Source organism: Symphalangus syndactylus, chromosome 17 (genome assembly GCF_028878055.3).
Source record: "Symphalangus syndactylus isolate Jambi chromosome 17, NHGRI_mSymSyn1-v2.1_pri, whole genome shotgun sequence".
Lineage (NCBI taxonomy): Eukaryota > Metazoa > Chordata > Mammalia > Primates > Hylobatidae > Symphalangus > Symphalangus syndactylus.
Window position 1 is genome coordinate 37,088,392 of NC_072439.2, and position 25,864 is coordinate 37,114,255.

At 50.6% G+C, this 25,864-nt stretch overlaps 2 protein-coding genes across 2 annotated transcripts; one reads left to right on the top strand and one right to left on the bottom strand.

Annotated features, from left to right (window-relative positions):
* Positions 1–726: 726 nt before the first annotated feature.
* LOC129465487 (keratin, type II cuticular Hb6) lies at positions 727–7,974 on the bottom strand. Its single transcript, XM_055247600.2, has 9 exons — positions 7,606–7,974; positions 6,575–6,783; positions 5,697–5,757; positions 4,842–4,937; positions 4,465–4,629; positions 4,082–4,207; positions 3,590–3,810; positions 1,620–1,651; positions 727–1,480 (listed from the first exon to the last, which is right to left on the bottom strand). Exons 1-9 carry the CDS (start codon positions 7,972–7,974, stop codon positions 1,299–1,301), a joined length of 1,461 nt encoding a protein of 486 aa, XP_055103575.1. The 3' UTR covers positions 727–1,298.
* A 10,406-nt stretch (positions 7,975–18,380) lies between these two features.
* LOC129465485 (keratin, type II cuticular Hb1) lies at positions 18,381–24,004 on the top strand. The gene is made up of 9 exons (XM_055247597.2): positions 18,381–18,818; positions 19,614–19,822; positions 20,640–20,700; positions 21,462–21,557; positions 21,770–21,934; positions 22,192–22,317; positions 22,591–22,811; positions 23,094–23,125; positions 23,424–24,004. Exons 1-9 carry the CDS (start codon positions 18,450–18,452, stop codon positions 23,660–23,662), a joined length of 1,518 nt encoding a protein of 505 aa, XP_055103572.2. The 5' UTR covers positions 18,381–18,449; the 3' UTR covers positions 23,663–24,004.
* Positions 24,005–25,864: the final 1,860 nt, after the last annotated feature.

A 25,864-nucleotide genomic window follows, 5' to 3' on the forward strand; every position in this document is an offset into this window, starting at 1 on the left:
TCTCACATAGGGAGCTAGAAGGACCTTAGGAATACTGTCCAATCTCCCCATTCCACAGCCAAGGCAGCTGAAGATCAGGGGATGGAAGCAATTTGTCCAAAGTCACACATGTGGCAAATGGCCATTGAGGCTCGGAATGAGAAGCCCAGTTCTCCTGACTCTCAACCCAAGGCTCTTCCTCCCCTCACAGTGCTTCTCTCACATACTTCCCCTCTCTCACATACCTTCCTTCTATTCTCACCCCGTCTTTTTCCCCATGCACTTTCCCCACCAGGAAGGCCCTGGGGTGGGGGCGGTGGGTGATCACCTTGGTTGAGAACCCCTAGAAAACATATGGCCACATCCAGAGACATTTTTAGTTGTCACAAGAGGGTGGTGGAGGACCCTTGGCATCTAGTGGATTGAGGCCAGGGATGCTACTAAACATCCTACCAAATGCACGCAACAGCCCTAAAACAAAGAATGACCCAGCTCACACTGTCAATAGTGCTGAAGTCGAGAAATCCTGGTCTAGAAAAACCCATGACCCCATAAGATTCCCTGGCTCCGTGAGTCTTCTCTCGTTTTCCCCAAGGCCTGGGCTGCTCAAGTACAGATGGGCATCACCTACTGTGGTCATTTTTAGCTACTGAAAAATAGTGGATCAACAGGTCCTGAGGCGCTCTGGCAGGGAGCCCCTATCACAGGAAGGCCCTGGCATTTTCAAGACTCTGAGACACTAGACTTGATTCGCTACAATGAGTTTATTGGAAACACAGAGTGAAACAAAGACAAAGGAGAAGGCAGCAGAGTCATTAGTTTTTCAGAAGCACTTGCGGGCAGCCCCGGAAGGGAGATGTTCTCCCCACGTGTGGGCCTGTCCCTCGCAGAGTCACAGAACCACCATCCAGGGTCCGAGTCTCCATTCCACAGGCAGAAGCACATGGGCAGAGTCCCAGGTCGTGCAGACAGGGACATTCCCGGGCCTCCCCCGTTCCTCCAAGCTTTGGGGAAGAGGTCAGGCAAGACCAATGCATACGGCAAAAAACAGAAGGCAGGCGGAAGAAAAGGACGAATCCTCGGGACAACAAATTGACTACCAGGAAAGGCTACAGAGAGAGACCACGGCGCCGCCCGGGCCTCCCCGGACTCCTGCGACCGGGGATGGCTCCCGGAGCGGAGCGGTGGGGAGGGCACTTAGAGTGCAGGCAGCGGGCGGCGGCTATTGGAAGGCCGGCGCGGGCGGCGGGTTCCGGTGGCGCGGGGTGCTGGCTGGGTGGAGAGTGACGGCGACTGGCACTGGCGGAGGCCGCAGCCTCCTAGCACCTCTTACAGCTGCCGCCGCAGACGCCAACCCCGATGGAGGGGGCGCAGGCGTTAGTGGTGCCCACCACCACGTTGCTGTTGCTGGGGACGCTACTGACTCTGGTGGAGACAACAGGGGCAGTAGTGGAGGCGCAGAGATCGCCACAGACGACGCCACCGCGGGAGCTGCTGACGCCTGCAGGGTGAAGAAACGGAGGCGCGCGTCAGGCGCAGCCGCGACCTGAGTGAGTGGCTTTGCTGCGAGTCCATGCGCCCTTTCCCCAGAGGCTCCCAGACCCGCCCAGCGGGAGGAGGGGACGGACCCCACTACTTACAGACATTCACCGAGCCGACGCCCTCACACAGCCTGCGGGGAGAGAAGGGGACAGGTCAGTGCTGCGGAAAAGGCGCCGGGCCCCCGTGACTGAGGTGGAGGGGGACATCTGTGGCCCTCCATCTGGGCACTTGCCCAAGGGAAGGGGCAAGAAATGCTCTCGGCCAGGAGCCAGCGTAGACTCGACTCGGGTCACCGTGAGGGTCTGGAGACAGAAGGCCTGTGAGCGCCTCCCTCTCCACCGCTTCTGAGCTGTGCAATCCCAGCTTCAACCAACCTCAGCCTAGGCTTCCTCATCACGAACACCTACTTCGTAGATCTCTTGCTAGGACTGAATCAAATAAGAGGCGCCCAGTGCTTAGTGCCTGGCTCATAGCCCTTAAGAGCTATTAGCTGCCACTACCTCGAAGTTGGCCCTGACTGAATCGCAGGTGCATTTGAGGGGAGCAGATTTAACTTCTGAAATCCGGTCTGATTGGTGTCATTAGATTATAGGCATCAGGAGGGTAGACATTTTCGTCTATTCCTTTCTGCACTACCTAAAAACAATGCCTGGCTCAATACAAAACTGTTGGATAAACGAATGGGATTTTAGAACAGGCTCAGAGACTGCGCACCACCGTCCTCTCATCTGGCAGATGGAAAGGTTGAGGCCCAGAGGGAGGACATATCCAATGACAAGGCAGGGCTGTCACCCCAGACACTCATTTCTACCCAGCCCGCATTTCCCTCCCACACAGCTTCCCCTAAGGGAAGCAAATGGAGTTCCCCTGAAAGCACACTGGCCAAGGATTGGTGAAATCAGCTTCAGATAAGAGAAGCCACGGCCACCATCAAATCATTCCATGCCCAGTTTCCCTAGGTAACATACACCAAAGCTCCTGAGTTCATTCCAAGAGCCCTGTGTGATGGAGGAGTGGGCCACTCAGATTCCAATGCCATCTCCATGTGTCTCTCCAACTTCCAAATTCAGACTTGGAAGACTCCTCCTCCCAGAATTCTTCACTTATGAAATTCCCCAGGCCCAGCCAGACCCTTGCCTCTGAGCTTTCCAATGGAACAACTCGAGTTTGGTGGAAATCTCATCATGTGGTCACTTTAATTTCTAGGTCCCAAACCTGTGTTCCCCATTTCCCAAATACACAAGATGCTCCCTCTCCATCCCCAACCTTCACCCTCCTCTCCCCAGTGTCAAGGGCCTGACTGTCCACAAAAAAAAAAAAGGAGCTTCCAGTGAGACCAACTGACCAACTAGGGGAAAGAAACCAAGGGCAAAGAATGAGCTCACAGTCTGGGAGCGTTGTCCTTCTGGGAGCAGGAGCTGTAGAGCTGCCCTCCAGACATAGGAAGGCTGAGTGACCAATGGGTCTTCTCCACTCCCCCCACCTCTGAAGCAGGCAAACAAGCAAAAATCCTGAAAGCAAGGCATAACTGCCCCAAGGGATAAGTCTTTGCTCTCTGCCTAACTCATTCCCACCTGCCGCAATGGAAGACTACTTTGAGATGCTCATTGCCACTGTAATAGAAAAGCATGAGTTGATAGTGTCATCTATCTGAAGCTATCCTTATGGGATACGTCTGAACTCCCAGGTCTGGCGATGGGGCCAGGGCCAGACTAGGAAAAAGAAGGAGTCCTGAGAGGCACATGCAGCTACAGCTGGAAGGGAAGAAGCACTACCCAGGCAAGCTGGCCCCAAGCCTTAATTAGGCTTTTCAGTAACAGAAATACCTGCTGCCAGATTACTGGATCTCAACTGAGATGAACAAGACTGCAATCTCAGATCAGTGCCTGGGTGAATATGAGAGACTCAAACGGGGCTAGATCATACTTAAAGGACTTACACAAATTACCTGTCTGGTTGCAGGGTGAGGAGGTTAAGAAACAAAACTTGAATGCTGCCAGGAGTGTGAGGACAGAGCACGCTGAGAACCCTGGCAGGGCTGGGAAAGGGAAAGGTCTATGGGACCCACCTCTGCTCCTCGCCCTCCAGCAGGCGCCTGTAGGTGGCGATCTCGATGTCCAGGCCCAGCTTGGAGTTCATCACCTCCTGGTACTCCCTGATCAGGCAGGCCATGTCCTGCTTGGCCTTCTGCAGGGCGCCCTCCAGCTCGGCCAGCTTGCAGCGGGCATCGCTGAGGGCCGCCTCACCCTGCTGCTCAGACTGGGCCACCGCCGCCTCCAGCTTGGAATTCTGAAGAGAACAGAGAGAACAAGGTAGATTAGAGTCCCTGGGTCTCTCTGATGCTTACTTGGATGAGACCATTCTCCCCACCAAGCTGGGAGCATCCCAGAACAGAGCCTCTTGCCTTCATCACCTGGGACTCACAGAGACCACAACCAGGGACTCTACATGGACAAAGTGGCTGGAGAACGAATGCTGAGATCCAGATAGAGCACACACAGGCTGTGTGACAATGGTTAGACCCTCAGTCTCTCTGACCTTGGGCACAGATGCGCCATACCTGGCACTTGGCATTCTCCACCTCGGCCGTCAGCCTCTGGATCATGCGATTCAGCTCGTTGATCTCCTCCTTGGTGCGGCGCAGAGTCTCCCCGTGCCTGATCACCGTGGCCTTCATCTCCTCACACTGGGGGAAGTAGAGATGCTCGTGAGGCTCAGGGTGGGGCCTCCCATCCATTCAGGGCACGACGGATGATTTGCAGGTTGTACGGTGCTCAGCCTGTACAACCACATGTGGCAGTCCTGCCCTGCCACCCCAACCTCAGATTGGCAGCCATCTCTTCTCATCCCTAGTGCATCCCCAGAAAAGGAAGCCTATTTAATAGATAATCTCAAATCCCTCCCACTGCCATGTCTAGCAGGCAGGCGTCCTGTGCCACTCACCTTGCTGCGGTACCAGGACTCGGCCTCGGCCCGGCTGCGGGTGACAATGTCGTCATACTGTGCCTTAATCTCGGCGACGATGCAGTCCATGTTCAGGTCCCGGCTGTTGTCCAGCTTGACAACCACGGAGGTGTCTGAGATGTGGGATTGGAGAACGCGGATCTCCTGCAGGAGGTGAGGGCAGTGACTTTAGTTGAGAAGACAGCCCCACTCACCATGTCCTGACTCCATCTCCTCGGGCTTTCTCTGGTCCCCAGCCCTGCCCCCTCACACAGCCTCAGGGACTGCAACCTCTACCCACATCCTGTCCAACACTCCCACCCCCATCTCTCCTCTCTGCTGGCTTCCAGGTCTCTGCCTGGCCCCTGAGCCCGCACCTCCTCATACAGCTGCCTCAGGAAGTCGATCTCCTGGATCAGGGCCTCCACATTGGCCTCCAGGTCTGATTTGCGGAGGTAGGCGCAGTCCACATCCTGGAAAGGTGGGGAGTGTTGGAACTTAGAGGACCCTGGTGATCCAGCCTCTAGATTCCTCTCTCTTCCCACCCATTCCATGAAGCCTGGGGAAAGGAGTCCCGAGTGTCTCATTCCCATGCCCTCTCCTTACCTTCTGGCTCTTCCCAGGGTGACCTGGCATCCTCTGCCCCTCTGAAGACAAACCGTGTTTGTCTTGGGCATGGCTCACCAGCCTTTCACTGTTCCTTACCCTCTTATCTCTCTTTTCTCCCCTTTCCTGCTCCAGAAAGCCTGCCCAGACTGACCCCCCAGCTCTCACACCCTGACCCTTTCCTGTCCGCCAGCAGTGCTCCAAGAGCCCAAGGGCTACTCCTGGTTCTTCTCCATCCTCCCTTAGACCCTGGGATTGTCTCTGCCTCAAGGTCAGACTCCCCAGAATGCTAGACAGACTGCACTGTCTCTCAGCAGAGACATTGAATCTGCTATGTCTCCAGGGAACTCAATCACAAACCACAACCTCTGGAACACAGCAGGACACACAGAGGACAGTGCAGCCATCCCCTCACCCAGGGCAGGTGTTGGTGGATATTCCCAGGTCATTGCCCATTGACAAGGCCCTGGATGCTCCATACAAAGGCCTGCATCTGGGCAGTCCTAACCTGCTGTGGAAAGGTCATTGCACCCCACACTGAGGTTGAGACCCCCTGTATGTCCCCAGGAAGAGCCTGTCATTCTGAGATCCCACAGATCTATGCTTCTCAATCCTGTGTCACTTGCCTTTTTCAGAGCCACAAACTCGTTCTCAGCTGTTGCTCTCAGAGAAACCTCCTCCTCATACCTGACACAGAGCAGAGGGCAGAGAGGGGAGGTCAGGGCAGGGCAAGTCTCTGCAGAGCCACTATCACATCACACATCATCACAGCCATGGGGACAGTACTAGAAACACCTCCACACAACCCTGGCCTGGCAGCCTAGCTGAGTCCTTTCTGATTGGATGTGGGGTGTGTCTGGGATTCTCTCTCCACTTTGAACTGGGGAGGGAGAGGGCTCATCTGGGACCTCCCAGTCCTGTTCCCAAAGGGGCTCTGAGGTCCCCCAGGAGGCAAATAGGACCCAGCCCCCAGCCCCATCCTGGGAGTAAACAGCATGGCCTCCCAGGGACTGTAGCCCCAGCCTCCCTTCACTGGTATCAATCCCAGCTCAGGTATGGGGCCTCCTGGACCCACTGACCCTCAGGACTTAGAACCCAAGGCAGTGGGACACCCAGAGCCCAAGACCTGTCACTCGTGAGAGACCCTGGGCTCACATCTCACAGGTGCTACACATCTGAAAGGGCAGGTATAGGGGCTGAGGGTCAGGAGAGAAGGCCTGGACTCTGCAGAGGCTTCCTCCCCACCGAGCGCAGGGGAGAGCTGCTGGGTGATGTGGCTCAAGGAAGAGAAGGCTGAGGTGGGACAGAGACAGGTCATGGGAGTCACAGCCCTCCTCTTACACATGTATCTGGGCAAAGATTCCACAAAGGAAAAGACCCCGCCACCCTCGGTCAATCTAGTGGTCATGGCCACTCACCCTACCTGGGAGTTCTTATTGTCTAATCCAGTGTATTTAACCTAAACCCCATTCCTGTGCCCAGCGTCCCTCCTGCCCATACTCACTTCTTCTTGTAGCCCTCCAGCACCTCCTGCACATGATTAAGCTCTGAGGCCAGTCTCCCACTGTCAGCCTCCACGCACTCAGCCTCCCGCCGCAGAGTCTCGATGTAGCCCTCAAACAGGGGCTCCAGGTTGCTCTGGCAACACTGGCGGTTCTGGTAGAACTGCAGCTTTGTCTCCAGCAGCTTGTTCTGCTGCTCCAGGAAGCGCACCTGCCATTCGGGGTGAGGAGGGGCAGATGGTTTCTGGTGCCCCAAAGCCAGCTCTGGGGGCTTGTGAGGGAGGTGCTTTAATGGGAACCCCCAAATCTGGAGCTTGTCTGAGATTGAGTAGAGGTGGGCAGTGGGAGACAGACAATTTCTGGATTTCCTGGTCATGATCTGTGTCTAGATTTCCCACTCAGGAGTGGAGCAAGGGCTGGGTGGTGTCAGTGCCTGCTCCCTGGGGAGTTGAGTGACCCCCCCTCCCCCCCCCCGCCGCCCCAAGCAGATGAACACAAGTGGAAGCTCAGCCCCTCACTATGAAACTAGGTGATCAGCAACCCTCACAGGCAGAGTACTCAGGTTCAGATCACAGATGGGATTTCTGGGGATGGTGCCAGGAATAGGGTGTCACAGGCCATCTGGAAGGGAGCTCAGCTTTCCCAGCCCTTCCCGTGTCATCTGGAAGTCAGTGCACCCTACTCTGTCACCCTGGGGCTGCCCAAACCCCTCTGAGTTCAGCAGCAGTGGTCACATGCCCCCCGCCCCGAAATCCCTGATGTCTAGCTTGTGCCCCAGAGCAGCCTGGCCACACTTTTCCTTCACAAGCTCCCCCTATCTGAACTGTCAGCTGAGTCTGCATCTTGAGTGCATGTGTGTGTATGTGTATGTATGTGTATGTGCATGTGTCTGTCCATCTGTCTGTGTGCCTCTTCCATCAGACTGGGATCTCAGGCAGGCAGAGGTCTTTGTGTCTCTGACTCCATCCTCAGTGCCCAGCCCTGGCTGTGTAGGTGGTGGGGGTTCAGGAAGGGTGTGATCCAGGACACCCACCTTGTCGATGAAGGCAGCGAACCTGCTGTTGAGGGACTTGATCTGCTCCTTCTCCTCCTGCTTCACACACTGCGCGTTGGGGTCGATCTCCAGGTTGAGGGGCGTGAGGAGGCTCTCGTTGACCGACACGGTGGTAATGCATGGGGGGCTGGGCCCGCACACGCCCCCGGAGCGGTAGCCGAAGCTGCGTCCGCAGGAGCCGGCCCGGAAGCCCCCGCATACGCTGTGGCTGCCGAAGCCCCCGGTGAGGCCACGGTAGCAGGAGATGCCACGGTAGGGGGCGGCGGTGATGCAGCAGCGGCCGGGCCGGGGCCCGCAGGCCGAGATGCAGCTGAAGGCACGGCCACCACAGTAAGATCCACAAGTCATGGTGCTTTTTGGGGAAGAGAGGAGGTTCTGAGGATGGAGACGTCCGAATGGAGAGCACAGTGGTCGGGGCGTCAGGCGTTCACTACTTGCACCTCTGTAGGCCTTTTATATAAGTGGGGAGACTGTGACCACGTGGGTCGGAGCAATTAGAAGGCTTTATGGGCTTGGGTTGTTTAGCTGCTGTCGCTCCCCACTTAATGTGCTTAATTGGTGCCCCAAAGCAGCCAGATGTTTATGATCCTTTGCCTATACTGCAGTTTTCTTCTTCAAAGGACCAACTCATGTCCCGCACACCCACCTCAACCTCCCAATACACAGTTGAGGAAACTGACGTTGGACGAAGGAGTGGGCAGTGACTCAGGTTGGAATGGAAGGGAAGGCGCAGAGCTGCTGCTCTTCCTGTCCTGCGGGGTTTGACATTGTCGATGCCGCTGTCCGCGGTGCTCATAGGACTAGCCAGGGATGTTGGGAGCGGGAATCCCATGATGTGGAACTTGGGGGCGCTTGGTGGTTTCTCCGAACTAGATGACCTGTTTCTGCACCCCAAAAGCCCCATGTTTACAGAATCTCTAATTTAGTCACCTTCTCAGGAACCCAGTTCCTCCACACCTACTCCCAAATCCCTTATCTATACCTATCAACATGTTTTTCTCCCTCTCTCTCTCTCTCTCCCACTCTCTGGTGCACACACACATACACACACAAACTCACACACAATGCACTCACATGCTGGCCTTCCTACTCACAATCCCTCCTCTCTTTTTCACACACACACTCACACACACAATGCTTTCACATGCTGGCATTTCTACCCACCATCTCACACACACACACACTCACAGGTCCTCACCTGCACATTCAACTAGCATGTAGACTAGTCCTCAGGCCACCTTATTAGGTCATATTGGCCAGCCTCGGCTGAGCGGAGGCATTCCCTCCCTCAGAGTGTTCCATGCGGCCTCAGGGGCACACACTAGCCCATTGGCCCCAGGAAAGCACAATTACTTCCCACAATTAACCTTGTAGGCCGTAGACAAAGATTGAATGTCTGGATGTCCTCTCAGGCCTCTGTAACCTCCAGGGCCTAGAAGGTCTGGGATGAGCACGACTGTTATGCATCTGTATAGTATCTGGCTCAGAATATGAGATCAAATAGAGCCACATGAGGAGAGCATCCAGCCCCTGCCATCATCCCCTGAGTCCCTGCTGCTTTCCACACTATACTCCTTGAAACTACTGCACAGAAGTTTCTCAGTACCCTTGGCAGGTGCCAGAGAACAGATCTATATTTGTATGTGCCATCCATCCAGTGTGAATAGTGTGGGTCTTAAACTCACGAGGGCTGGGTAGGAACCAAGGCTCTGCCCTGCGTACCCCTGTGTGATCTAGGGGAAGGCAGTTGACTTTCCTGGGAAATAGGTTAAGGCTTTCCCTCCTGCTATTGCCTTAGAGTTAAAGAAATGTGTACATGCTCAGTGGACTCCAGAGCACAGAGCAGATGGGCTTCATTACAATCATTAGGAGGCGGTGGGCTCAGGGGCAGTGTTTATTGAGAATTCATGTTCTGACCCGCTAATTGAACCAACCAGAATTTTATTTTAGTGAAATTGATTATGATAAAATCAAATAGAGTAGACTACACCAGAAAATAGCAGATTGCACCATATGTCATGGGAATAACTTGTTACATGACCTTTTTGTTTCAGTTGTATGGCATATGTGTACGTATGTGCACACCCAGTCACTATGTAAAATTATTTCTTACTATAGTTGCAGCTGAAAAGTTGTAATATCTATTTCTCACTGTATACAAAAACCAAATTAAAATGGATTAAAGACTTACATGTAAGACCTGAGACTATGAAACTACTAGAAGAAAACCTTGAGGAAATGCTTAGGACATGGGCCTGAACAAAGATTTCTTGATTGAGACCTCAAAAGCAAGGCAACCAAAGCAAAAAATGGGCAAATGGGATCACATCGAGCTAAAAGAACTTCTGCACACCAAAGGAAACAATCAACAAGGTGAAGAAACGACCTACAGAATGGAAGAAATATTTGCAAACTATTCAACTGACAAGGAATTATTAGCTGCAATATATAAGGAACTCGAAAAACTCAATAGCAAGTAAACCAAATAATCTGATTTTAAAATAGGCAAAAGATCTGAATAGACATCTCTCAAAAGAAGACATATACATGACCAACAGGTATATTGAAAATGCTCAACATATCATCAGAGAAATACAAATCAATACCACAATAAGATTATCATCTCAACCCAATTTAAATGGCTTTTATCAAAAAGACAAAAAAATAATGGATGCTGGCAAGGATGTGGAGAAAGGGGAACACTTGTACACTGCTGGTGGGATGTAAATTACTACAGCCACTACGAAAAACAGTATGGAGTGTCCTCCAAAAGCTAAAAATAGAACCACCAGGTGATCCAGCAATCCCACTACTAGGTATGCATCCAAAAGAAAGAAAATTCATATATCAAAGAGATGTCTGCACTCCCATGTTTATTGCAGCACTATTCACAATAGCCAAGATTTGGAATCAAACTAAGTGTCCATCGATGGATGAATAAAGAAAATATGTTACCAGTACACAATGGAATATTATTCAGCCATAAAAAGGAACGAAATCCTGTCATTTGCAAGAACATGGATGGAACTGGAGGACATTATGTTAGGGAAAATAATTGAGGCACAGAAAGACAAATTTCAGATGTTCTTACACATATGTGAGAGCTAAAAAAAAATTGATCTCATCAGATAGAGGGTAGAATGATGGTTACCAGATGCCGGGAAGGGTAATGGGGAGGGGAAGATAAAGAGGTGTTAGTTAATGAGTACAAAAATACAGTTAGATAGCAGAAATGAGATCTAGTGATCAGTAGCACAATAGAATGACTATAGTTAATCATTTATTGTGTATTTCAAAATAACTAAAGGAATAGGCTTGGAATGTTCCCAACACAAAGAAATAATAAATGTTTGAGGTGATGGATATTCCAAGTACTCTGATTTGATCAGTACACACTTTATGCTTATCTCGAAATATCTTATGTAGCCCATAAATATGTTAACTATTATGTACCCATAAAAAGAAAACATAAAAATAAATAAATAAATAAAAAGTTTGAATACATGGCATATTAGTTAAGCACACAGACTCAGATTCCAAACTGCCTCGTTTCAAATTCTAGCTCTGCCACTCTCTAGCTCTGTAAACTCAGGCAATTACTTAGCCTCTGTACCTCATTTCATGATTTCTAAAATGAAGATAATAATAGTACCCACCTCATAAAGTTGTAAAGATTAAAAGAGTTAATCCATGTAAATCACTTAGAACTAAACCTGGCACACTCTATGTGTGTAATCGTATTAGTTGTTGTTGTTGCTGCTGCTGCTGCTGCAGACATATCAACAGCATTGATGGGATATACTCACCCACATGCCTAAGCCATCTGTGTCTAGTTTTCATTAACCGCCTATTTTAAAGAACTTGTAGAAGGATTAAATGAAATAATGCATGGACAATGTTTAACAGCACCTGGCACATAGAAAATGCTCAATAAATATTATCTCCTGTATTCTACAATAGGAGCCAGTCCAAGGGGCAGAGGATCTGAGACCTTTGGCCATGGTTACTCCATTTGTCCTCAAAAAGAACCCCAAAACACATGCCCCTCCTTCAATCTCTGCTCCAGCCTGATTGCCTCAGAGAAGGTCCAGTGAGAATCTCTTCTCTTTGGCAAGGCAACACACCACCAATCCTTGGGCAACCATACTACTGGATGAGAAGAGAGGCTTGGATAATCTAAAAATTCTGTAATCTGTGAATAATTCATAAGTGTGTATTTATTATTTGGACTTAACAGACCATCAGAAATCTTCAGTCATAAATTAAATGATGGCACACTCACTCATCTTTATTTTTGCCTGATCCTAAAACCTCCTGATTAGTCAGTAGCCAGAGGATTTCATGAGGTCGAGGATGGGAGACATGGCCTTGATAATTCATCCAAGTATAATGGGGCTCCAATGAGAGCAAGAGAAGGCAAGCTTTCATTGCAGATGGACAAATGGAAGTTGGAGTTGAGGAAGAACTTCCCAGAAGGAGACAAGTAGTCATTATTTTCTAAAGGAGCTTGCATTATCTCTTCCATTTAGGGAGGCTTTAAGTAAAAGAAAGACACTTCTTATTCTGCAGTGGCCACCATTTTTGTGGAGACAAGGTGAACCAAAAGACCTTCAGATCCGGAGATCAGAATCTCTTCTTTTAGCCCAAGTGGACCTTTATTTCAAGCGGCACCTGTAAAGACTGGGCAAATTAGGTGGTTTTAACATTAGAAAGTTCTTGTTCAGTGCTCCCTTCAGTTCATTCTGCTCCCTGGAGGGTATTATAAGGCAGACTCCTCAAGATAGTTGATTGCTTAGACTCGACAACATTTTCCAGATGGGGGACTCGGGGATTTTGTGACTGATATTTCCTAGCTCTATGCTCAATCCTGTCTTAATTTTGGAGGGAAGGAGGCACTAAGAGGAGGAAGGAGACATGGGTTCTGGAGCTCCCAGTCTGGTAGAGCATATCCGAATTCATGAGAAAGGCCAGAAGTCTAAAGAGGGCTATTTTTCAGACATACTGTCAGATACTGAGGAATGCAATGACTGCTGACAGTGCCCTTTCTGGGACAATGTGCAATTGCAGCTAGTCTGATGGGAAAGGCAAGAAAGGCTCCCTGGAAAGGGTGAGGACAAGTTTTAGGCAAAAGGCGGGCAGGACAGTGTTGATGAGAAGATGTGCATGGAGGCATTTCACACAGTGAGAGACAATGAGACATGGCTAGTGGGTGGAAAACAGGTGATCCTGTGGGCCCTTGCAGGAGTGGAGAGGATCATGAGATACTGTGACAGTGGAGAGAGAGGGAGAAAGCTGGTTGAGGCACAGCCCTCATAAGCAGGGACAGTGTCGTCCCCAAGACTCTGCTACACAGCTGTGGGCTGGAAGGCAGCCTGTGGGCTCTACATCTGGAGCATCTGTATGCTGGGCTTACAGGTGTCCAGAGGGCCATGCCCTTACTAACCTTGCAGCTGGCTCATGCTTTCTATTCATTGAAAGCAGGTGCAGGCCAGGGTCCAGTGAAGGAAGTTGAGAGGTAGTGGGGTGGCTGCTTACACAACACCTGGGATGTTGAGATGTTGATAATGGAATTGACCCCAGGCGGGTTGGTTCGGTGACTGGGGAGAGGCCCAAGTCAGAGCCCTGCCTTCTCAGCCAAGAGAGCCCAGGACGCTGGCTGATTATCCATCAGAACTCTCCAGAGAGAAGTCCCACTGGACAAAGGGCCAGAAGACCCCTGTAGGATGCCTGGGTGGAGCTGGAGCCTGACTCAAAAGCTCCGCCCTGGTGACGTTCATCCCACTAACCAGCTGAGTGCCTGCACCTCCCTCGCCCCATGTCCCTGCCCTGTGAGGGTTCATTACTATAAATCTGGAACTATGGTGCCCACCTCTTCCAGTGGGTCTACACACACTTCCCCTTGGTGCTGTGCTGCTTCCCCCATCCACCTCCTCCTCCTCTGCTCTTTCATCCCTGGAGTGACCCGTCTACCATACTCCCCGGATCTTCTCCCATTTTTCCTCCACTGTCCTCCCGTTTCCTTCTCTTCCTGACTATCTCCCAATATCTCTCCCTCATTTTCTTCCCCACCCATGCAGCACTCTCTTTCTCTTCTTCTAAGTCACCCTTGAGAAGAATAGTCCAAGACCAAGTATTTCTTTCTGCCTCTTTTCCTAGAAATCTCCTCTGATTCGCTTCTCTCTTTCCTTCTCCAATCCAACACCTGGTCTCTACTCTTCCCCAAGGCCTTCAAGATCCTTATTCTCATTGGCTGACTTTTCCTACCACCCCCTTATAGCCCAAGCCAAGGACTTTGCATGGTTTAAGGACACATCTCACTCACTTCATTCTTCCTTCAGGCCCCAGCAAGGAAGGTCACCCCCCTCTACCCCCACCCCCAGGAATGGCCACATCATCTGCTTCATGTGTCCCCACCCTGTCCTACCACAAAGCTTTGCACAATAAACCATCAAGCTTTGGTGGCTCCATTACTCAGCACTTAATATGCAGCTGGTATTCTTTTCATTCATTCAACAAATATTTATTGAGCACCTACTATGTGCCAAGCCCTTGGAATATATCCACAAAGAAATCATTTGTACACATTGATGTGTTGCAGGGTTTGCATTTTTGTTGATCATCTGGGTATGTGTCCCTGCTTTTCTCTTAATACTGGAAGCTTGCCAAGAACAAGGGTGAGCTCTCCTATACTCTCTGGCCCTGAACCCTGAGAGCAACCTGCAGGGCCCTGCAGAGGGCATGGGGCAAGATGAGTGTTTGTGTTTTTATGTTATGTACAAACACCAGCAACTGTGTGATACTTACTACTGATGGTCGATGGCGTACAGAAGGGAGTGCAATGGGACAAACGCATCCCTTCCTTTGGGATCAGACACACAGGTTCTGGGTGCCAGCTCTGCTACTAACACACAACCTGAGCCTTAACTTCCCTGGACCTCAGTGTTCTCATCTATAAAACGAGAATAATAACATCAACCTCAGAGGGTAACTGTAAAAATTAAATGAGTTAATGCATGTTGGACTCTTAACATAGTATCTAGTATGATGTAAGATGAACATCAAAAGATTTTATTATTAAGTTTGGAAGAATAGTCATAAAATAGCTTTCTACATGAAACATCTACTACTTACATAACTTAAAAAAAAAATAGCCACATACCCCAGAAAATCTCTTGCATAAATGCACCAGAAGACATGAGAAAGGATGTTCATAGCAGCTCTGTTCAATCTACAGAACTCTGGAAACACCCACATGGCTATCGAGGTAGAAAGGCAAATAAACTGTGGCATAGCCATGCAATGAGTGCAATCCACAGTGAAAATGACCACAGGAAAGCTACAGGAAGCAACTTATTTAATGAAAGAAACCAGATGCACAAGGATCCATGCAACATGAGTCCATTTATGTGAAGTTCAAAAGCTGGAAAAAGAAACAATATGTCATTGCAAGATGGGTACATTGGTTCTAAAACTGTAAGAAAAGCAAAGGAATAATTAAACACAAAATGCAGGAGAGGAGTCACCCTAGGCCAGGAAGGAGTAGGGTACAATCAGAACAAGGTACATAGGAAGCTCCTGAAATACACACATGTTCTATTTTTTCCTATAAGTCGTAGGTATTGGTACAGATCTAACCACGTATGCATTCTTCTGTGTTGAAATATTTCACAATAAAAATAATTGTTATCTCCATAAAGTTAAAATCTACCCTCTTTACCTTGCCAGAGCCAAGACCATAGAGGGGAGATTCTGCCATCTTCCCTCCCCTCCTCCCTGTCACCTTCCCTCCCCTCCTCCCTTCCCCATGACAAGGTTTTTTCACTCTGAAGAAAACAAGTTGAATGTCCTTTTAGGTCTTCAAAAATTAGCAGCAATTAATTCCTGAAGTTCAATGAAATGGTGTCACATTTGAATTTTTCATACCTTGTTTTAAATTACTTCTTACATCTTTAAAATTGCTTAGTAAGGACCAGCCATTAGTAATTAGCTTGTGTTTATACATGTTGTTTTTATAAGGAGTTATACTGGTAGAAAAGGTGAAGTGTGGATGAGATGTACTTTGACTCACAGTGCTCCTCAGGACACCCAACTGCTGGTTTACTGGGGACATCACTGCTCAATTGTGGGCAGTGCCCCGAATTCTAGATGAGGGTATAAAGAGCTTCAGAAGTGCTGGCGCAGCTGCCATGAACTCACAAAGGGACAGCAGGTGCCATACTCTTCTCTGGGGTGACCAGATGGCTCAACACAGTCTGTGACCTCCCACATTTGTCCTGTCACAAGGCCACACTCTGAATGTTTTGCACAGATACCCTGAGAGCCCTATTCTCTTCTATTTTTTTCCTCTCCTCTCTTTTCCCATCAGTCCTGCCTCTGTTTTCATTCCCTAAGGCTACTCTGCCTGCCTTTGCCCTTGAAGCACAGCAGCTCCAGGGGGCTACAAGCCAGGTCATTTCACTTTTCTTCTCCTCAATTTAATGCAAACCTCTGTAATTTACGAGCTAATTTTTCTAGGACCTGATCTGTTGGAGTGGGGGTTGGTTCACTGGGTAAGTAGAACATAGTACAATCTGTCAAAGTATTGCCATATACCAGAGGTATGCAAAAAACTAAAACTGATGTTTTCCACCCCGTCCTTCAATTCTTAGCCACAGGGTGCTGCACATCTAACTCATACTCCTTCCCAGCCCCCAAGTAGCCTCACATCGCCTTGTGTCCCTAAATGGCCCCTCATGGTTCTAACCATCCGAACCCACTTTGGCTCTGCCCGTCTTCCTTAGATTGACTCTCTCACACCCTAAATTCACAGATAGTTCCCTGTAAACAACTTTCACTACCCTCTTGAACTTATCCAAAGATTAGGAAGTCAAGGGGTTGTCACAGCTTATGGGTGAGAAGGCATCGCAACTCCTGGCTCCATCACTTACCAGCTGGGAGACTTTGGGCAAGTTATTTAACCTCCCTGGCCCTTGGTTTCCGCATCAGTAAAATGGGGATAATGGTACACACTTCATATGATTGATATGAGAATTAGAGATCATTTACGATGTATAATGATGATCACATAGTAGGTGACCAATTAAAAAGAAACATATTCTTGTCAAACTAAGATCTGTGTTTCTCTACACAGTTCTTTCTAATTCTAATTCTTTACACAGTTTTTCCTAATACAGGGGTAAATGTACTCAAGTGATCCAACCTCCATCTCCTGGATTCAAGCAATTCTCCTGCCTCAGCCTTCTGAGTAGCTGGGAATACAAACACGTGCCACCATACAGGGATAATTTTTGTATTTGTAGTAGAGACAGGGTTTCACCATCTCTGGTCTTAAACTCCTCAACTGAGGCTGGTCTTGAACTCCTGACCTCAGGTGATCCACTCGCCTCAGCTTCCCAAAGTGCTGGGATTACAGGTATGAGCCACTGCGCCCAGCTGTGATTCAATTTAGCATCATGAGTCTGACATTTTATGCTTCCTAGGGTGATATAATAAGAGTTATACAGCATCTTTTATGAAGTATTCTGGCCCAACAATGTTTAATTTAAACCTAATCCAGCCTCTAGCCCAGTGCTGTCCAACAGAATTTTATGTGAAAATAAACAATAAATAAAATAAAAATAAATAATACAGAAGTGTTCTTTATTTGCACTGTCTAATAAGGTAGGCACTACTTACAGGTAGCTGCTGAGGACTCAAAATGTGGAAAGTGCAACTGAATAACTAGATTTTTAACTTATTTAGTTTTTACTAACTTAAATTTAAGTAGCCACATCTGCCTATTGTCTACCAAATTAGACATCCCAGCTCAAGATTTACTGTCTAGTTTATAGAAAATACAAGGGCTAGAGCCACAAATTAAATTATGTAAGATGTAGTTTTAAAATCCTTAGAACAGTTAGGAAAATTGAATCTGAGATGAATACTAAGTGGTGCTTTGGAATTATTGTTAATTTTCCTGCTTAAGAAAATAGTACTCTCCTTATTCTTAAGAAATTCCTGCTGATGTATTTAAGGGTTACATACCATGCTTTCTGTCACTCAAATAATTGGGCAACTGTGAAAGCAAATATGGTATAATGTTAACTATTGAATTGGGGTAACCAGGTAGAGCATCAATGCATGCGTGTTGTATTATTCCAATTTTTCTCAATGTTTGAAAGCTCTCATCATAAAAAAGATAAAACACAAATATTTAATAATCTGCTGACGGTTCCCATGGTAGGAAAAGTGAGATGGTTTTCAGCTGCCAACTGAAAAATCTGGAGATGGGGAAATCCAGATTTGTGTTTCAGGAGCACTTTAGCCACAGCTGGGATGGAAATGAGAGATGGTATTTATTGATACCTCAGTCTTTCCTGAAACCCCTCTCCCCACATCACACTTAACACACAGGTCTCCTCCTCCCAGTTTCTCCCAGCACCTGTCCTCCCTTCTCTTCCCCTCGCCAGGCTCTCCTCCTCCTTCTCGTCCTCTCCTCTGCCTTCCCCTTCCCTCCCCAATGCCTGCAGATGAAGGAATGCCCTGCTGACAAGACACTTTGAAGATGAAACATGCTGACTCCCCCAGAGCCCAAGGCTGACATCTTTTACAAAGAAGAGGGTGCAGGCCACTCCCCCATTAAAGCACATTCTGGAGAGGCATTGGACCCCGCTAACCACCCAAGCCCATAAAGAACAAATTGCCCCAACACCGTCTTCACAGCCAAGCCCCTTCAGAATCTGCGCATAAATAGGGCTGTGGTGCCCTGAGGAGCACATTGGAGTTTCCATCAGGACTCCAGGTCCCCTATCCTGTCCTCTGCAACCCAAACGTCCAGGAGCATCATGACCTGCGGATCAGGATTTGGTGGCCGCGCCTTCAGCTGCATCTCGGCCTGCAGGTCCCGGCCCGGCCGCTGCTGCATCACTGCCGCCCCCTATCGTGGCATCTCCTGCTACCGTGGCCTCACCGGGGGCTTCGGCAGCCACAGCGTGTGCGGGGGCTTCCGGGCCGGCTCCTGGGGACGCAGCTTCGGCTACCGCTCTGGGGGCGTATGTGGGCCCAGCCCCCCATGCATCACCACCGTGTCGGTCAACGAGAGCCTCCTCACGCCCCTCAACCTGGAGATCGACCCCAACGCGCAGTGTGTGAAGCAGGAGGAGAAGGAGCAGATCAAGTCCCTCAACAGCAGGTTTGCGGCCTTCATCGACAAGGTGGGTGTCCTGGATCACACCCTTCCTGAACCCCCACCACCTACACAGCTAGGGCTGGGCACTGAGGATAGAGACAGAGGCACAAAGACCTCTGCCTGCCTGAGATTCCAGTCTGATGGGAGTGGCACACAGACACACAGACAGACAGACACACGCACACACAGACACACAGAGGCACTCAAGACGCAGACTCAGATGGTAGTTCAGATAGAGGGAGCTTGTGAAGGAAAAGTGTGGCCAGGCTGCTTTGGGGCACAAGCTAGACATCAGGGATTTGGGGGTGGGGGGCATGTGACCGCTGCTGCTGAACTCAGGGGTTTGGGCAGCCCCAGGGTGACAGAGTAGGGTGCACTGACTTCCAGATGACATAGGAGAAGGGCTAGGACAGCTGAGCTCCCTTCCAGATGGCCTGTGACACCCTATTCCTGGCACCATCCCCAGAAATCCCATCTGTGATCTGAACCTGAGTACTCTGCCTGTGAGAGATGCTGCCTCACCTGGCTTCATAGTGAGGGGCTGAGCCTCCACTTGTGTTCATCTGCTTGGGGTCACTCAATTCCGCAGAGAGCAGGCACTGACACCTCGCCAGCCTTTGCTCCATTCCTGAGTGGAAAATCTAGACACAGATCATGACCAGGAAATCCAGAACCTCTGTCTCCCACTGCCCACCTCTACTCAATCTCAGATAAGCTCCAGATTTGGGGATTCCCTTTAAAGCATCCCTCCTCCACCAGGTCCCCAGAGCGGGCTTTGGGGCACCAGAAACCATCTGCCCCTCCTCACCCCGAATGGCAGGTGCGCTTCCTGGAGCAGCAGAACAAACTGCTGGAGACAAAGCTGCAGTTCTACCAGAACCGCGAGTGCTGCCAGAGCAACCTGGAGCCCCTGTTTGAGGGCTACATCGAGACTCTGCGGCGGGAGGCTGAGTGCGTGGAAGCTGACAGCGGGAGGCTGGCCTCAGAGCTTAACCATGTGCAGGAGGTGCTGGAGGGCTACAAGAAGAAGTGAGTATGGGCAAGAGGGACGCTGGGCACAGGAATGGGGTTTAGGTTAAATACACTGGATTAGACAATAAGAACTCCCAGGTAGGGTGAGTGGCCATGACCACTAGATTGACCGAGGGTGGCGGGGTCTTTTCCTTTGTGGAATCTTTGCCCAGATACATGTGTAAGAGGAGGGCTGTGACTCCCATGACCTGTCTCTGTCCCACCTCAGCCTTCTCTTCCTTGAGCCACATCACCCAGCAGCTCTCCCCTGCGCTCGGTGGGGAGGAAGCCTCTGCAGAGTCCAGGCCTTCTCTCCTGACCCTCAGCCCCTATACCTGCCCTTTCAGATGTGTAGCACCTGTGAGATGTGAGCCCAGGGTCTCTCACGAGTGACAGGTCTTGGGCTCTGGGTGTCCCGCTGCCTTGGGTTCTAAGTCCTGAGGGTCTGTGGGTCCAGGAGGCCTCATACCTGAGCTGGGATTGATACCAGTGAAGGGAGGCTGGGGCTACAGTCCCTGGGAGGCCATGCTGTTTACTCCCAGGATGGGGCTGGGGGCTGAGTCCTAGTTGCCTCCTGGGGGACCTCAGAGCCCCTTTGGGAACAGGACTGGGAGGTCCCAGATGAGCCCTCTCCCTCCCCAGTTCAAAGTGGAGAGAGAATCCCAGAGACATCCCACATCTAATCAGAAAGGACTCAGCTAGGCTGCCAGGCCAGGGCTGTGTGGACGTGTTTCTAGTACTGTCCCCACGGCTGTGATGAAGTGTGATGTGATAGTGGCTCTGCAGAGACTTGCCCTGCCCTGACCTCCCCTCTCTGCCCTCTGCTCTGTGTCAGGTATGAGGAGGAGGTTTCTCTGAGAGCAACAGCTGAGAACGAGTTTGTGGCTCTGAAGAAGGCAAGTGACACAAGATTGAGAAGCACAGATCTGTGGGATCTCAGAATGACAGATTCTTCCTGGGGACACACAGGGGGTCTCAACCTCAGTTTGGGGCGCAATGACCTTTTCACAGCAAGCTAGGACTGCCCAGGTGCAGGTCATTGGATGGAGCATCCAGGACCTTGACAAAGGGCAATGACCTGGGAATATCCACCAACACCTACCTTGGGCAAGGGGATGGCTGCACTGTCCTCTGTGTGTCCTGCTGTGTTCCAGAGGTTGTGGTCTGTTGCTGAGGCCCCTGGAGCCATAGCAGATACAATGTCTCTGCTGAGAGACAGTGCAGTCTGTCTAGCATTCTGGGGAGTCTGATGTTGAGGCAGAGACACAATCCCAGGGTCTAAGGGAGGATGGAGAAGAACCAGGAGCAGCCACTGGGCTCTTGGAGCACTACTGGGGGACAGGAAAGGGTCAGGGTGTGAGAGCTGGGGGGTCAGTCTGGGCAGGCTTTCTGGAGCAGGAAAGGGGAGAAAAGAGAGATAAGAGGGTAAGGAACAGTGAAAGGCTGGTGAGCCATGCCCAAGACAAACACGGTTTGTCTTCAGAGGGGCAGAGAATGCCAGGTCACCCTGGGAAGAGCCAGAAGGTAAGGAGAGGGCATGGGAATGAGACACTCGGGACTCCTTTCCCCAGGCTTCATGGAATGGGTGGGAAGAGAGAGGAATCTAGAGGCTGGATCACCAGGGTCCTCTAAGTTCCAACACTCCCCACCTTTCCAGGATGTGGACTGCGCCTACCTCCGCAAATCAGACCTGGAGGCCAATGTGGAGGCCCTGATCCAGGAGATCGACTTCCTGAGGCAGCTGTATGAGGAGGTGCGGGCTCAGGGGCCAGGCAGAGACCTGGAAGCCAGCAGAGAGGAGAGATGGGGGTGGGAGTGTTGGACAGGATGTGGGTAGAGGTTGCAGTCCCTGAGGCTGTGTGAGGGGGCAGGGCTGGGGACCAGAGAAAGCCCGAGGAGATGGAGTCAGGACATGGTGGGTGGGGCTGTCTTCTCAACTAAAGTCACTGCCCTCACCTCCTGCAGGAGATCCGCGTTCTCCAATCCCACATCTCAGACACCTCCGTGGTTGTCAAGCTGGACAACAGCCGGGACCTGAACATGGACTGCATCGTCGCCGAGATTAAGGCACAGTATGACGACATTGTCACCCGCAGCCGGGCCGAGGCCGAGTCCTGGTACCGCAGCAAGGTGAGTGGCACAGGACGCCTGCCTGCTAGACATGGCAGTGGGAGGGATTTGAGATTATCTATTAAATAGGCTTCCTTTTCTGGGGATGCACTAGGGATGAGAAGAGATGGCTGCGAATCTGAGGTTGGGGTGGCAGGGCAGGACTGCCACATGTGGTTGTACAGGCTGAGCACCGTACAACCTGCAAATCATCCGTCGTGCCCTGAATGGATGGGAGGCCCCACCCTGAGCCTCACGAGCATCTCTACTTCCCCCAGTGTGAGGAGATGAAGGCCACGGTGATCAGGCACGGGGAGACTCTGCGCCGCACCAAGGAGGAGATCAACGAGCTGAATCGCATGATCCAGAGGCTGACAGCCGAGGTGGAGAATGCCAAGTGCCAGGTATGGTGCATCTGTGCCCAAGGTCAGAGAGACCGAGGGCCTAACCATTGTCACACAGCCTATGTGTGCCCTACCTGGATCTCAGCATTCATTCTCCAGCCCGTTTGTCCATGTAGAGTCCCTGGTCGTGGTCTCTCAATAAGTCCCAGGCGATAAAGGCAAGAGGCTCTGTTCTGGGGTGCTCCCAGCTTGGTGGGGAGTGTGGTCTCATTTGGATGAGCATCAGAGAGACCTAGGGACTCTAATCTACCTTGTTCTTTCTGTTATCTTCAGAACTCCAAGCTGGAGGCCGCGGTAGCGCAGTCTGAGCAGCAGGGTGAGGCAGCCCTCAGTGATGCCCGCTGCAAGCTGGCCGAGCTGGAGGGCGCCCTGCAGAAGGCCAAGCAGGACATGGCCTGCCTGATCAGGGAGTACCAGGAGGTGATGAACTCCAAGCTGGGCCTGGACATCGAGATCGCCACCTACAGGCGCCTGCTGGAGGGCGAGGAGCAGAGGTGGGTCCAACCAAGCGTGGCCCAGAACCACCCTTCCCCATCCCTGGCACAAGCCTACCCTTGGCCTTGGCTGAGCAATGGCCAGGGCTCTGGGGGAAAACAAAATTATTATTATTCACTTCCGGTGTGGGGAGGGCTGGTGTGTGAGTTTGTCTGAGGCAAGCTGTTCCCTCAGACTCTGTTCTTAATTGACCAGTTGTGGACCCTACCCTACGAACTGGGGAGCTTTGTCAGCCACTCTGGGGCAGTCACTAATGTTGCCTTTTTCTCTTTTGCCCTCAGGCTATGTGAAGGCGTTGGGGCTGTGAATGTCTGTGAGTATTTGGGGTCCAGTGTGGACAGATTTACTAACTCCCTGTGATGGAGGGCAGAGTTTGGAAAAAGGAGTGTCACTGAGATTGAATATAAAAGAGTGGGCTGGCATCACAACAGGAGGGATTTGGGGTTAGACATCCAAAAGACCCCAGCTCTTGGACTAGATGGACCTAGAATTATCCACTAAAGATGCTTCTGACTTTTCATACCAGAGCTCAGGTCTTGGGCAGGGGCGGTGGTCAGGAAGGCAGGATGGCTTGCCCTTCAGAATTTTGACTCAGCCTTCGGGGTTCACAGGTGTCAGCAGCTCCCGGGGCGGGGTCGTGTGTGGGGACCTCTGCGTGTCAGGCTCCCGGCCAGTGACTGGCAGTGTCTGCAGCGCTCCGTGCAACGGGAACGTGGCGGTGAGCACCGGCCTGTGTGCGCCCTGCGGCCAATTGAACACCACCTGCGGAGGGGGTTCCTGCGGTGTGGGCTCCTGTGGTATCAGCTCCTTGGGTGTGGGGTCTTGCGGCAGCAGCTGCCGGAAATGTTAGGCACCCCAACTCAAGTCCCAGGCCCCAGGCATCTTTCCTGCCCTGCCTTGCTTGGCCCATTCAGTCCAGGCGCCTGGAGCAAGTGCTCAGCTACTTCTCCTGCACTTTGAAAGACCACTCCCACTCCTGGCCTCGCATTTCTCTGTGTGATCCCCCACTTCTGAGCTCTGCCACCCCACAATGGGAAAGGCTACCCTAGAAAGAAGTCCCCTGGCACCCATAGGAAGAGGTCTCAGGAGCAGGAAGGGCCAGGACCAGAACCTTGCCCATGGCCACTGCCTTCCTGCCTCTCCCCTTCCTCCTCTGCTCTTGATCTGTGTTTCAATAAATTAATGTAGCCAACCTGGGTGTTGTCTGTGTCTCTATTACCCTCCTTAAGGTTCAGGGTTAGGGAGGGTCCCCGAAGTCACATGGAGCAGCAAAAGGCCAAGCCAAGGGTCTCCAGTACAGTTTTCTATCCCTCGCCTCACAGAAGTTTCAGATTTAGCCAAGGGTTGTGCTAGGCCCCTATTTGATGTAACTTTATCCACAGAACCCTAATGATACACCTTGCAGATGAAGAAGCCAGAACTCAGAGGCACTCAATAATTGGGGCAGGGTCCCCCACTTAGTTGGTTGGTTCATCTGGAGTTTAAGCCCTGTGTGTGTCGCTAGTGCTCATTTCTCTAAACTGCAGCTGTCTCCAAGAAAACATCTCATGCATTTCTGTAAACTGATGGATCATGAAAATCAGATTCACCAATCACTCAAAGCTTGAGGCAACATCACCCACTGCTTTGGTAGGGAAGACTCATGACTGAGTAACTTATTGGAATTCTTTAAGGGGTGAATACATGAATATGATTTAAAGTTTCAAAAAGCCTTTGATGTTGGCTTTCTTTTTTTTTTTTTTAAATGGCGTCACTCTGGAGTTTTGGAGACCTGCCACAGCTGATACATTTTCCTCAAAGACAGAAAACAGCACATAGCAAGATGATGTGGCATAGAGGTGGGACACGGACTCCAGCCAGACTGCCTGGGCCCCAAGCTGGGCCCTGGTCCTTCCTAGGTGAGTGGGTTGGGCAACGTATTTACCCTCTCTGTGCCTGTTTCCACACCTCGAAAATGAGGATGACAGAAAGGGCAACCACCTCATAAGTTGATGAGTTAAAGGATTTCATATATGTAAAAGGCTTAGATGGTGCATGCCACAAAATTATCACTCTATTTTTTATCATTAGTGTTATTCGTTTGCAGAATGTAAAGTAGAAGTCCCTCTAGGGATCAGGGCCTCTTATGGCCAACCTCTTATTACATTTATATCTGTGATCAGAGATTGCAAGTACAGAGAGAAATCTCCGTGGTTACCAGGGCCATTCAGCTCCTTCATGCCTGGAAGTATTAATTTGACACTGACGAGTTAGGGAAAGGGGAAGATGACAGCTCAGCCCCACTATGGACCAAGGTGACTCCCTGAACATACATCTTTAAGCCAGAGTGAATCTCTAAACTTCCAGTCCAAGGCCCAGAAAATACAGCAGAAATGGGAGTCCCCCACCCCTACCCTTCTGGGCACTAGAAATGATTAAGAATATTAAGAGACCAGAAGTGAGCAGATTGAAAAGAACAAAGTCTGTTGTAAAAGCTAGAATCAAACAAAGGTCTCTCAGCCACCCCTGATGGAATTCTGAGCAGGACACAATCCTGGAAAGTTCCAGAATTTGTGATCAATCATTCCAACCAGCCCTCTGTGCTGTGACATCACATGGCTCAGAAGCTGGCCCTAGGCCAGGTGCAGTGGCTCACACCTATAATCCCAACACTTTAGGAAGCCAAGGTGAAAAGATTGCTTGAGCCCCAGAGTTAGAGATCAGCCCGGACAATACAGTGAGACTCTATCTCTATAAAATATAAAAACATTTAGCTGGGCGACGTGGTGTGCACCTACAGTCCCAGCTGCTTAGGGGGCTGAAGCAGGACAGCTTGAGCCCAGGAGGTTGAAGCTGCACAGTGAGCCATGTTTGCACCACTGCCTCCAGCGTGGGTGACACAGCAAGACCCCGTTTCAAAAAAATAACAAAACAAGAAGCAGCAGCAGCAGCCCCTGTCAGGAGTCCAGACCTGAGACTCAAGCACCAGCTCCATCCCTCCCTAGTTCAGAAGCCAACTACAACTCCAGTCCTGATGCACTTCTCACCTCTCCCAACTTCAGCCTAGCTGGGC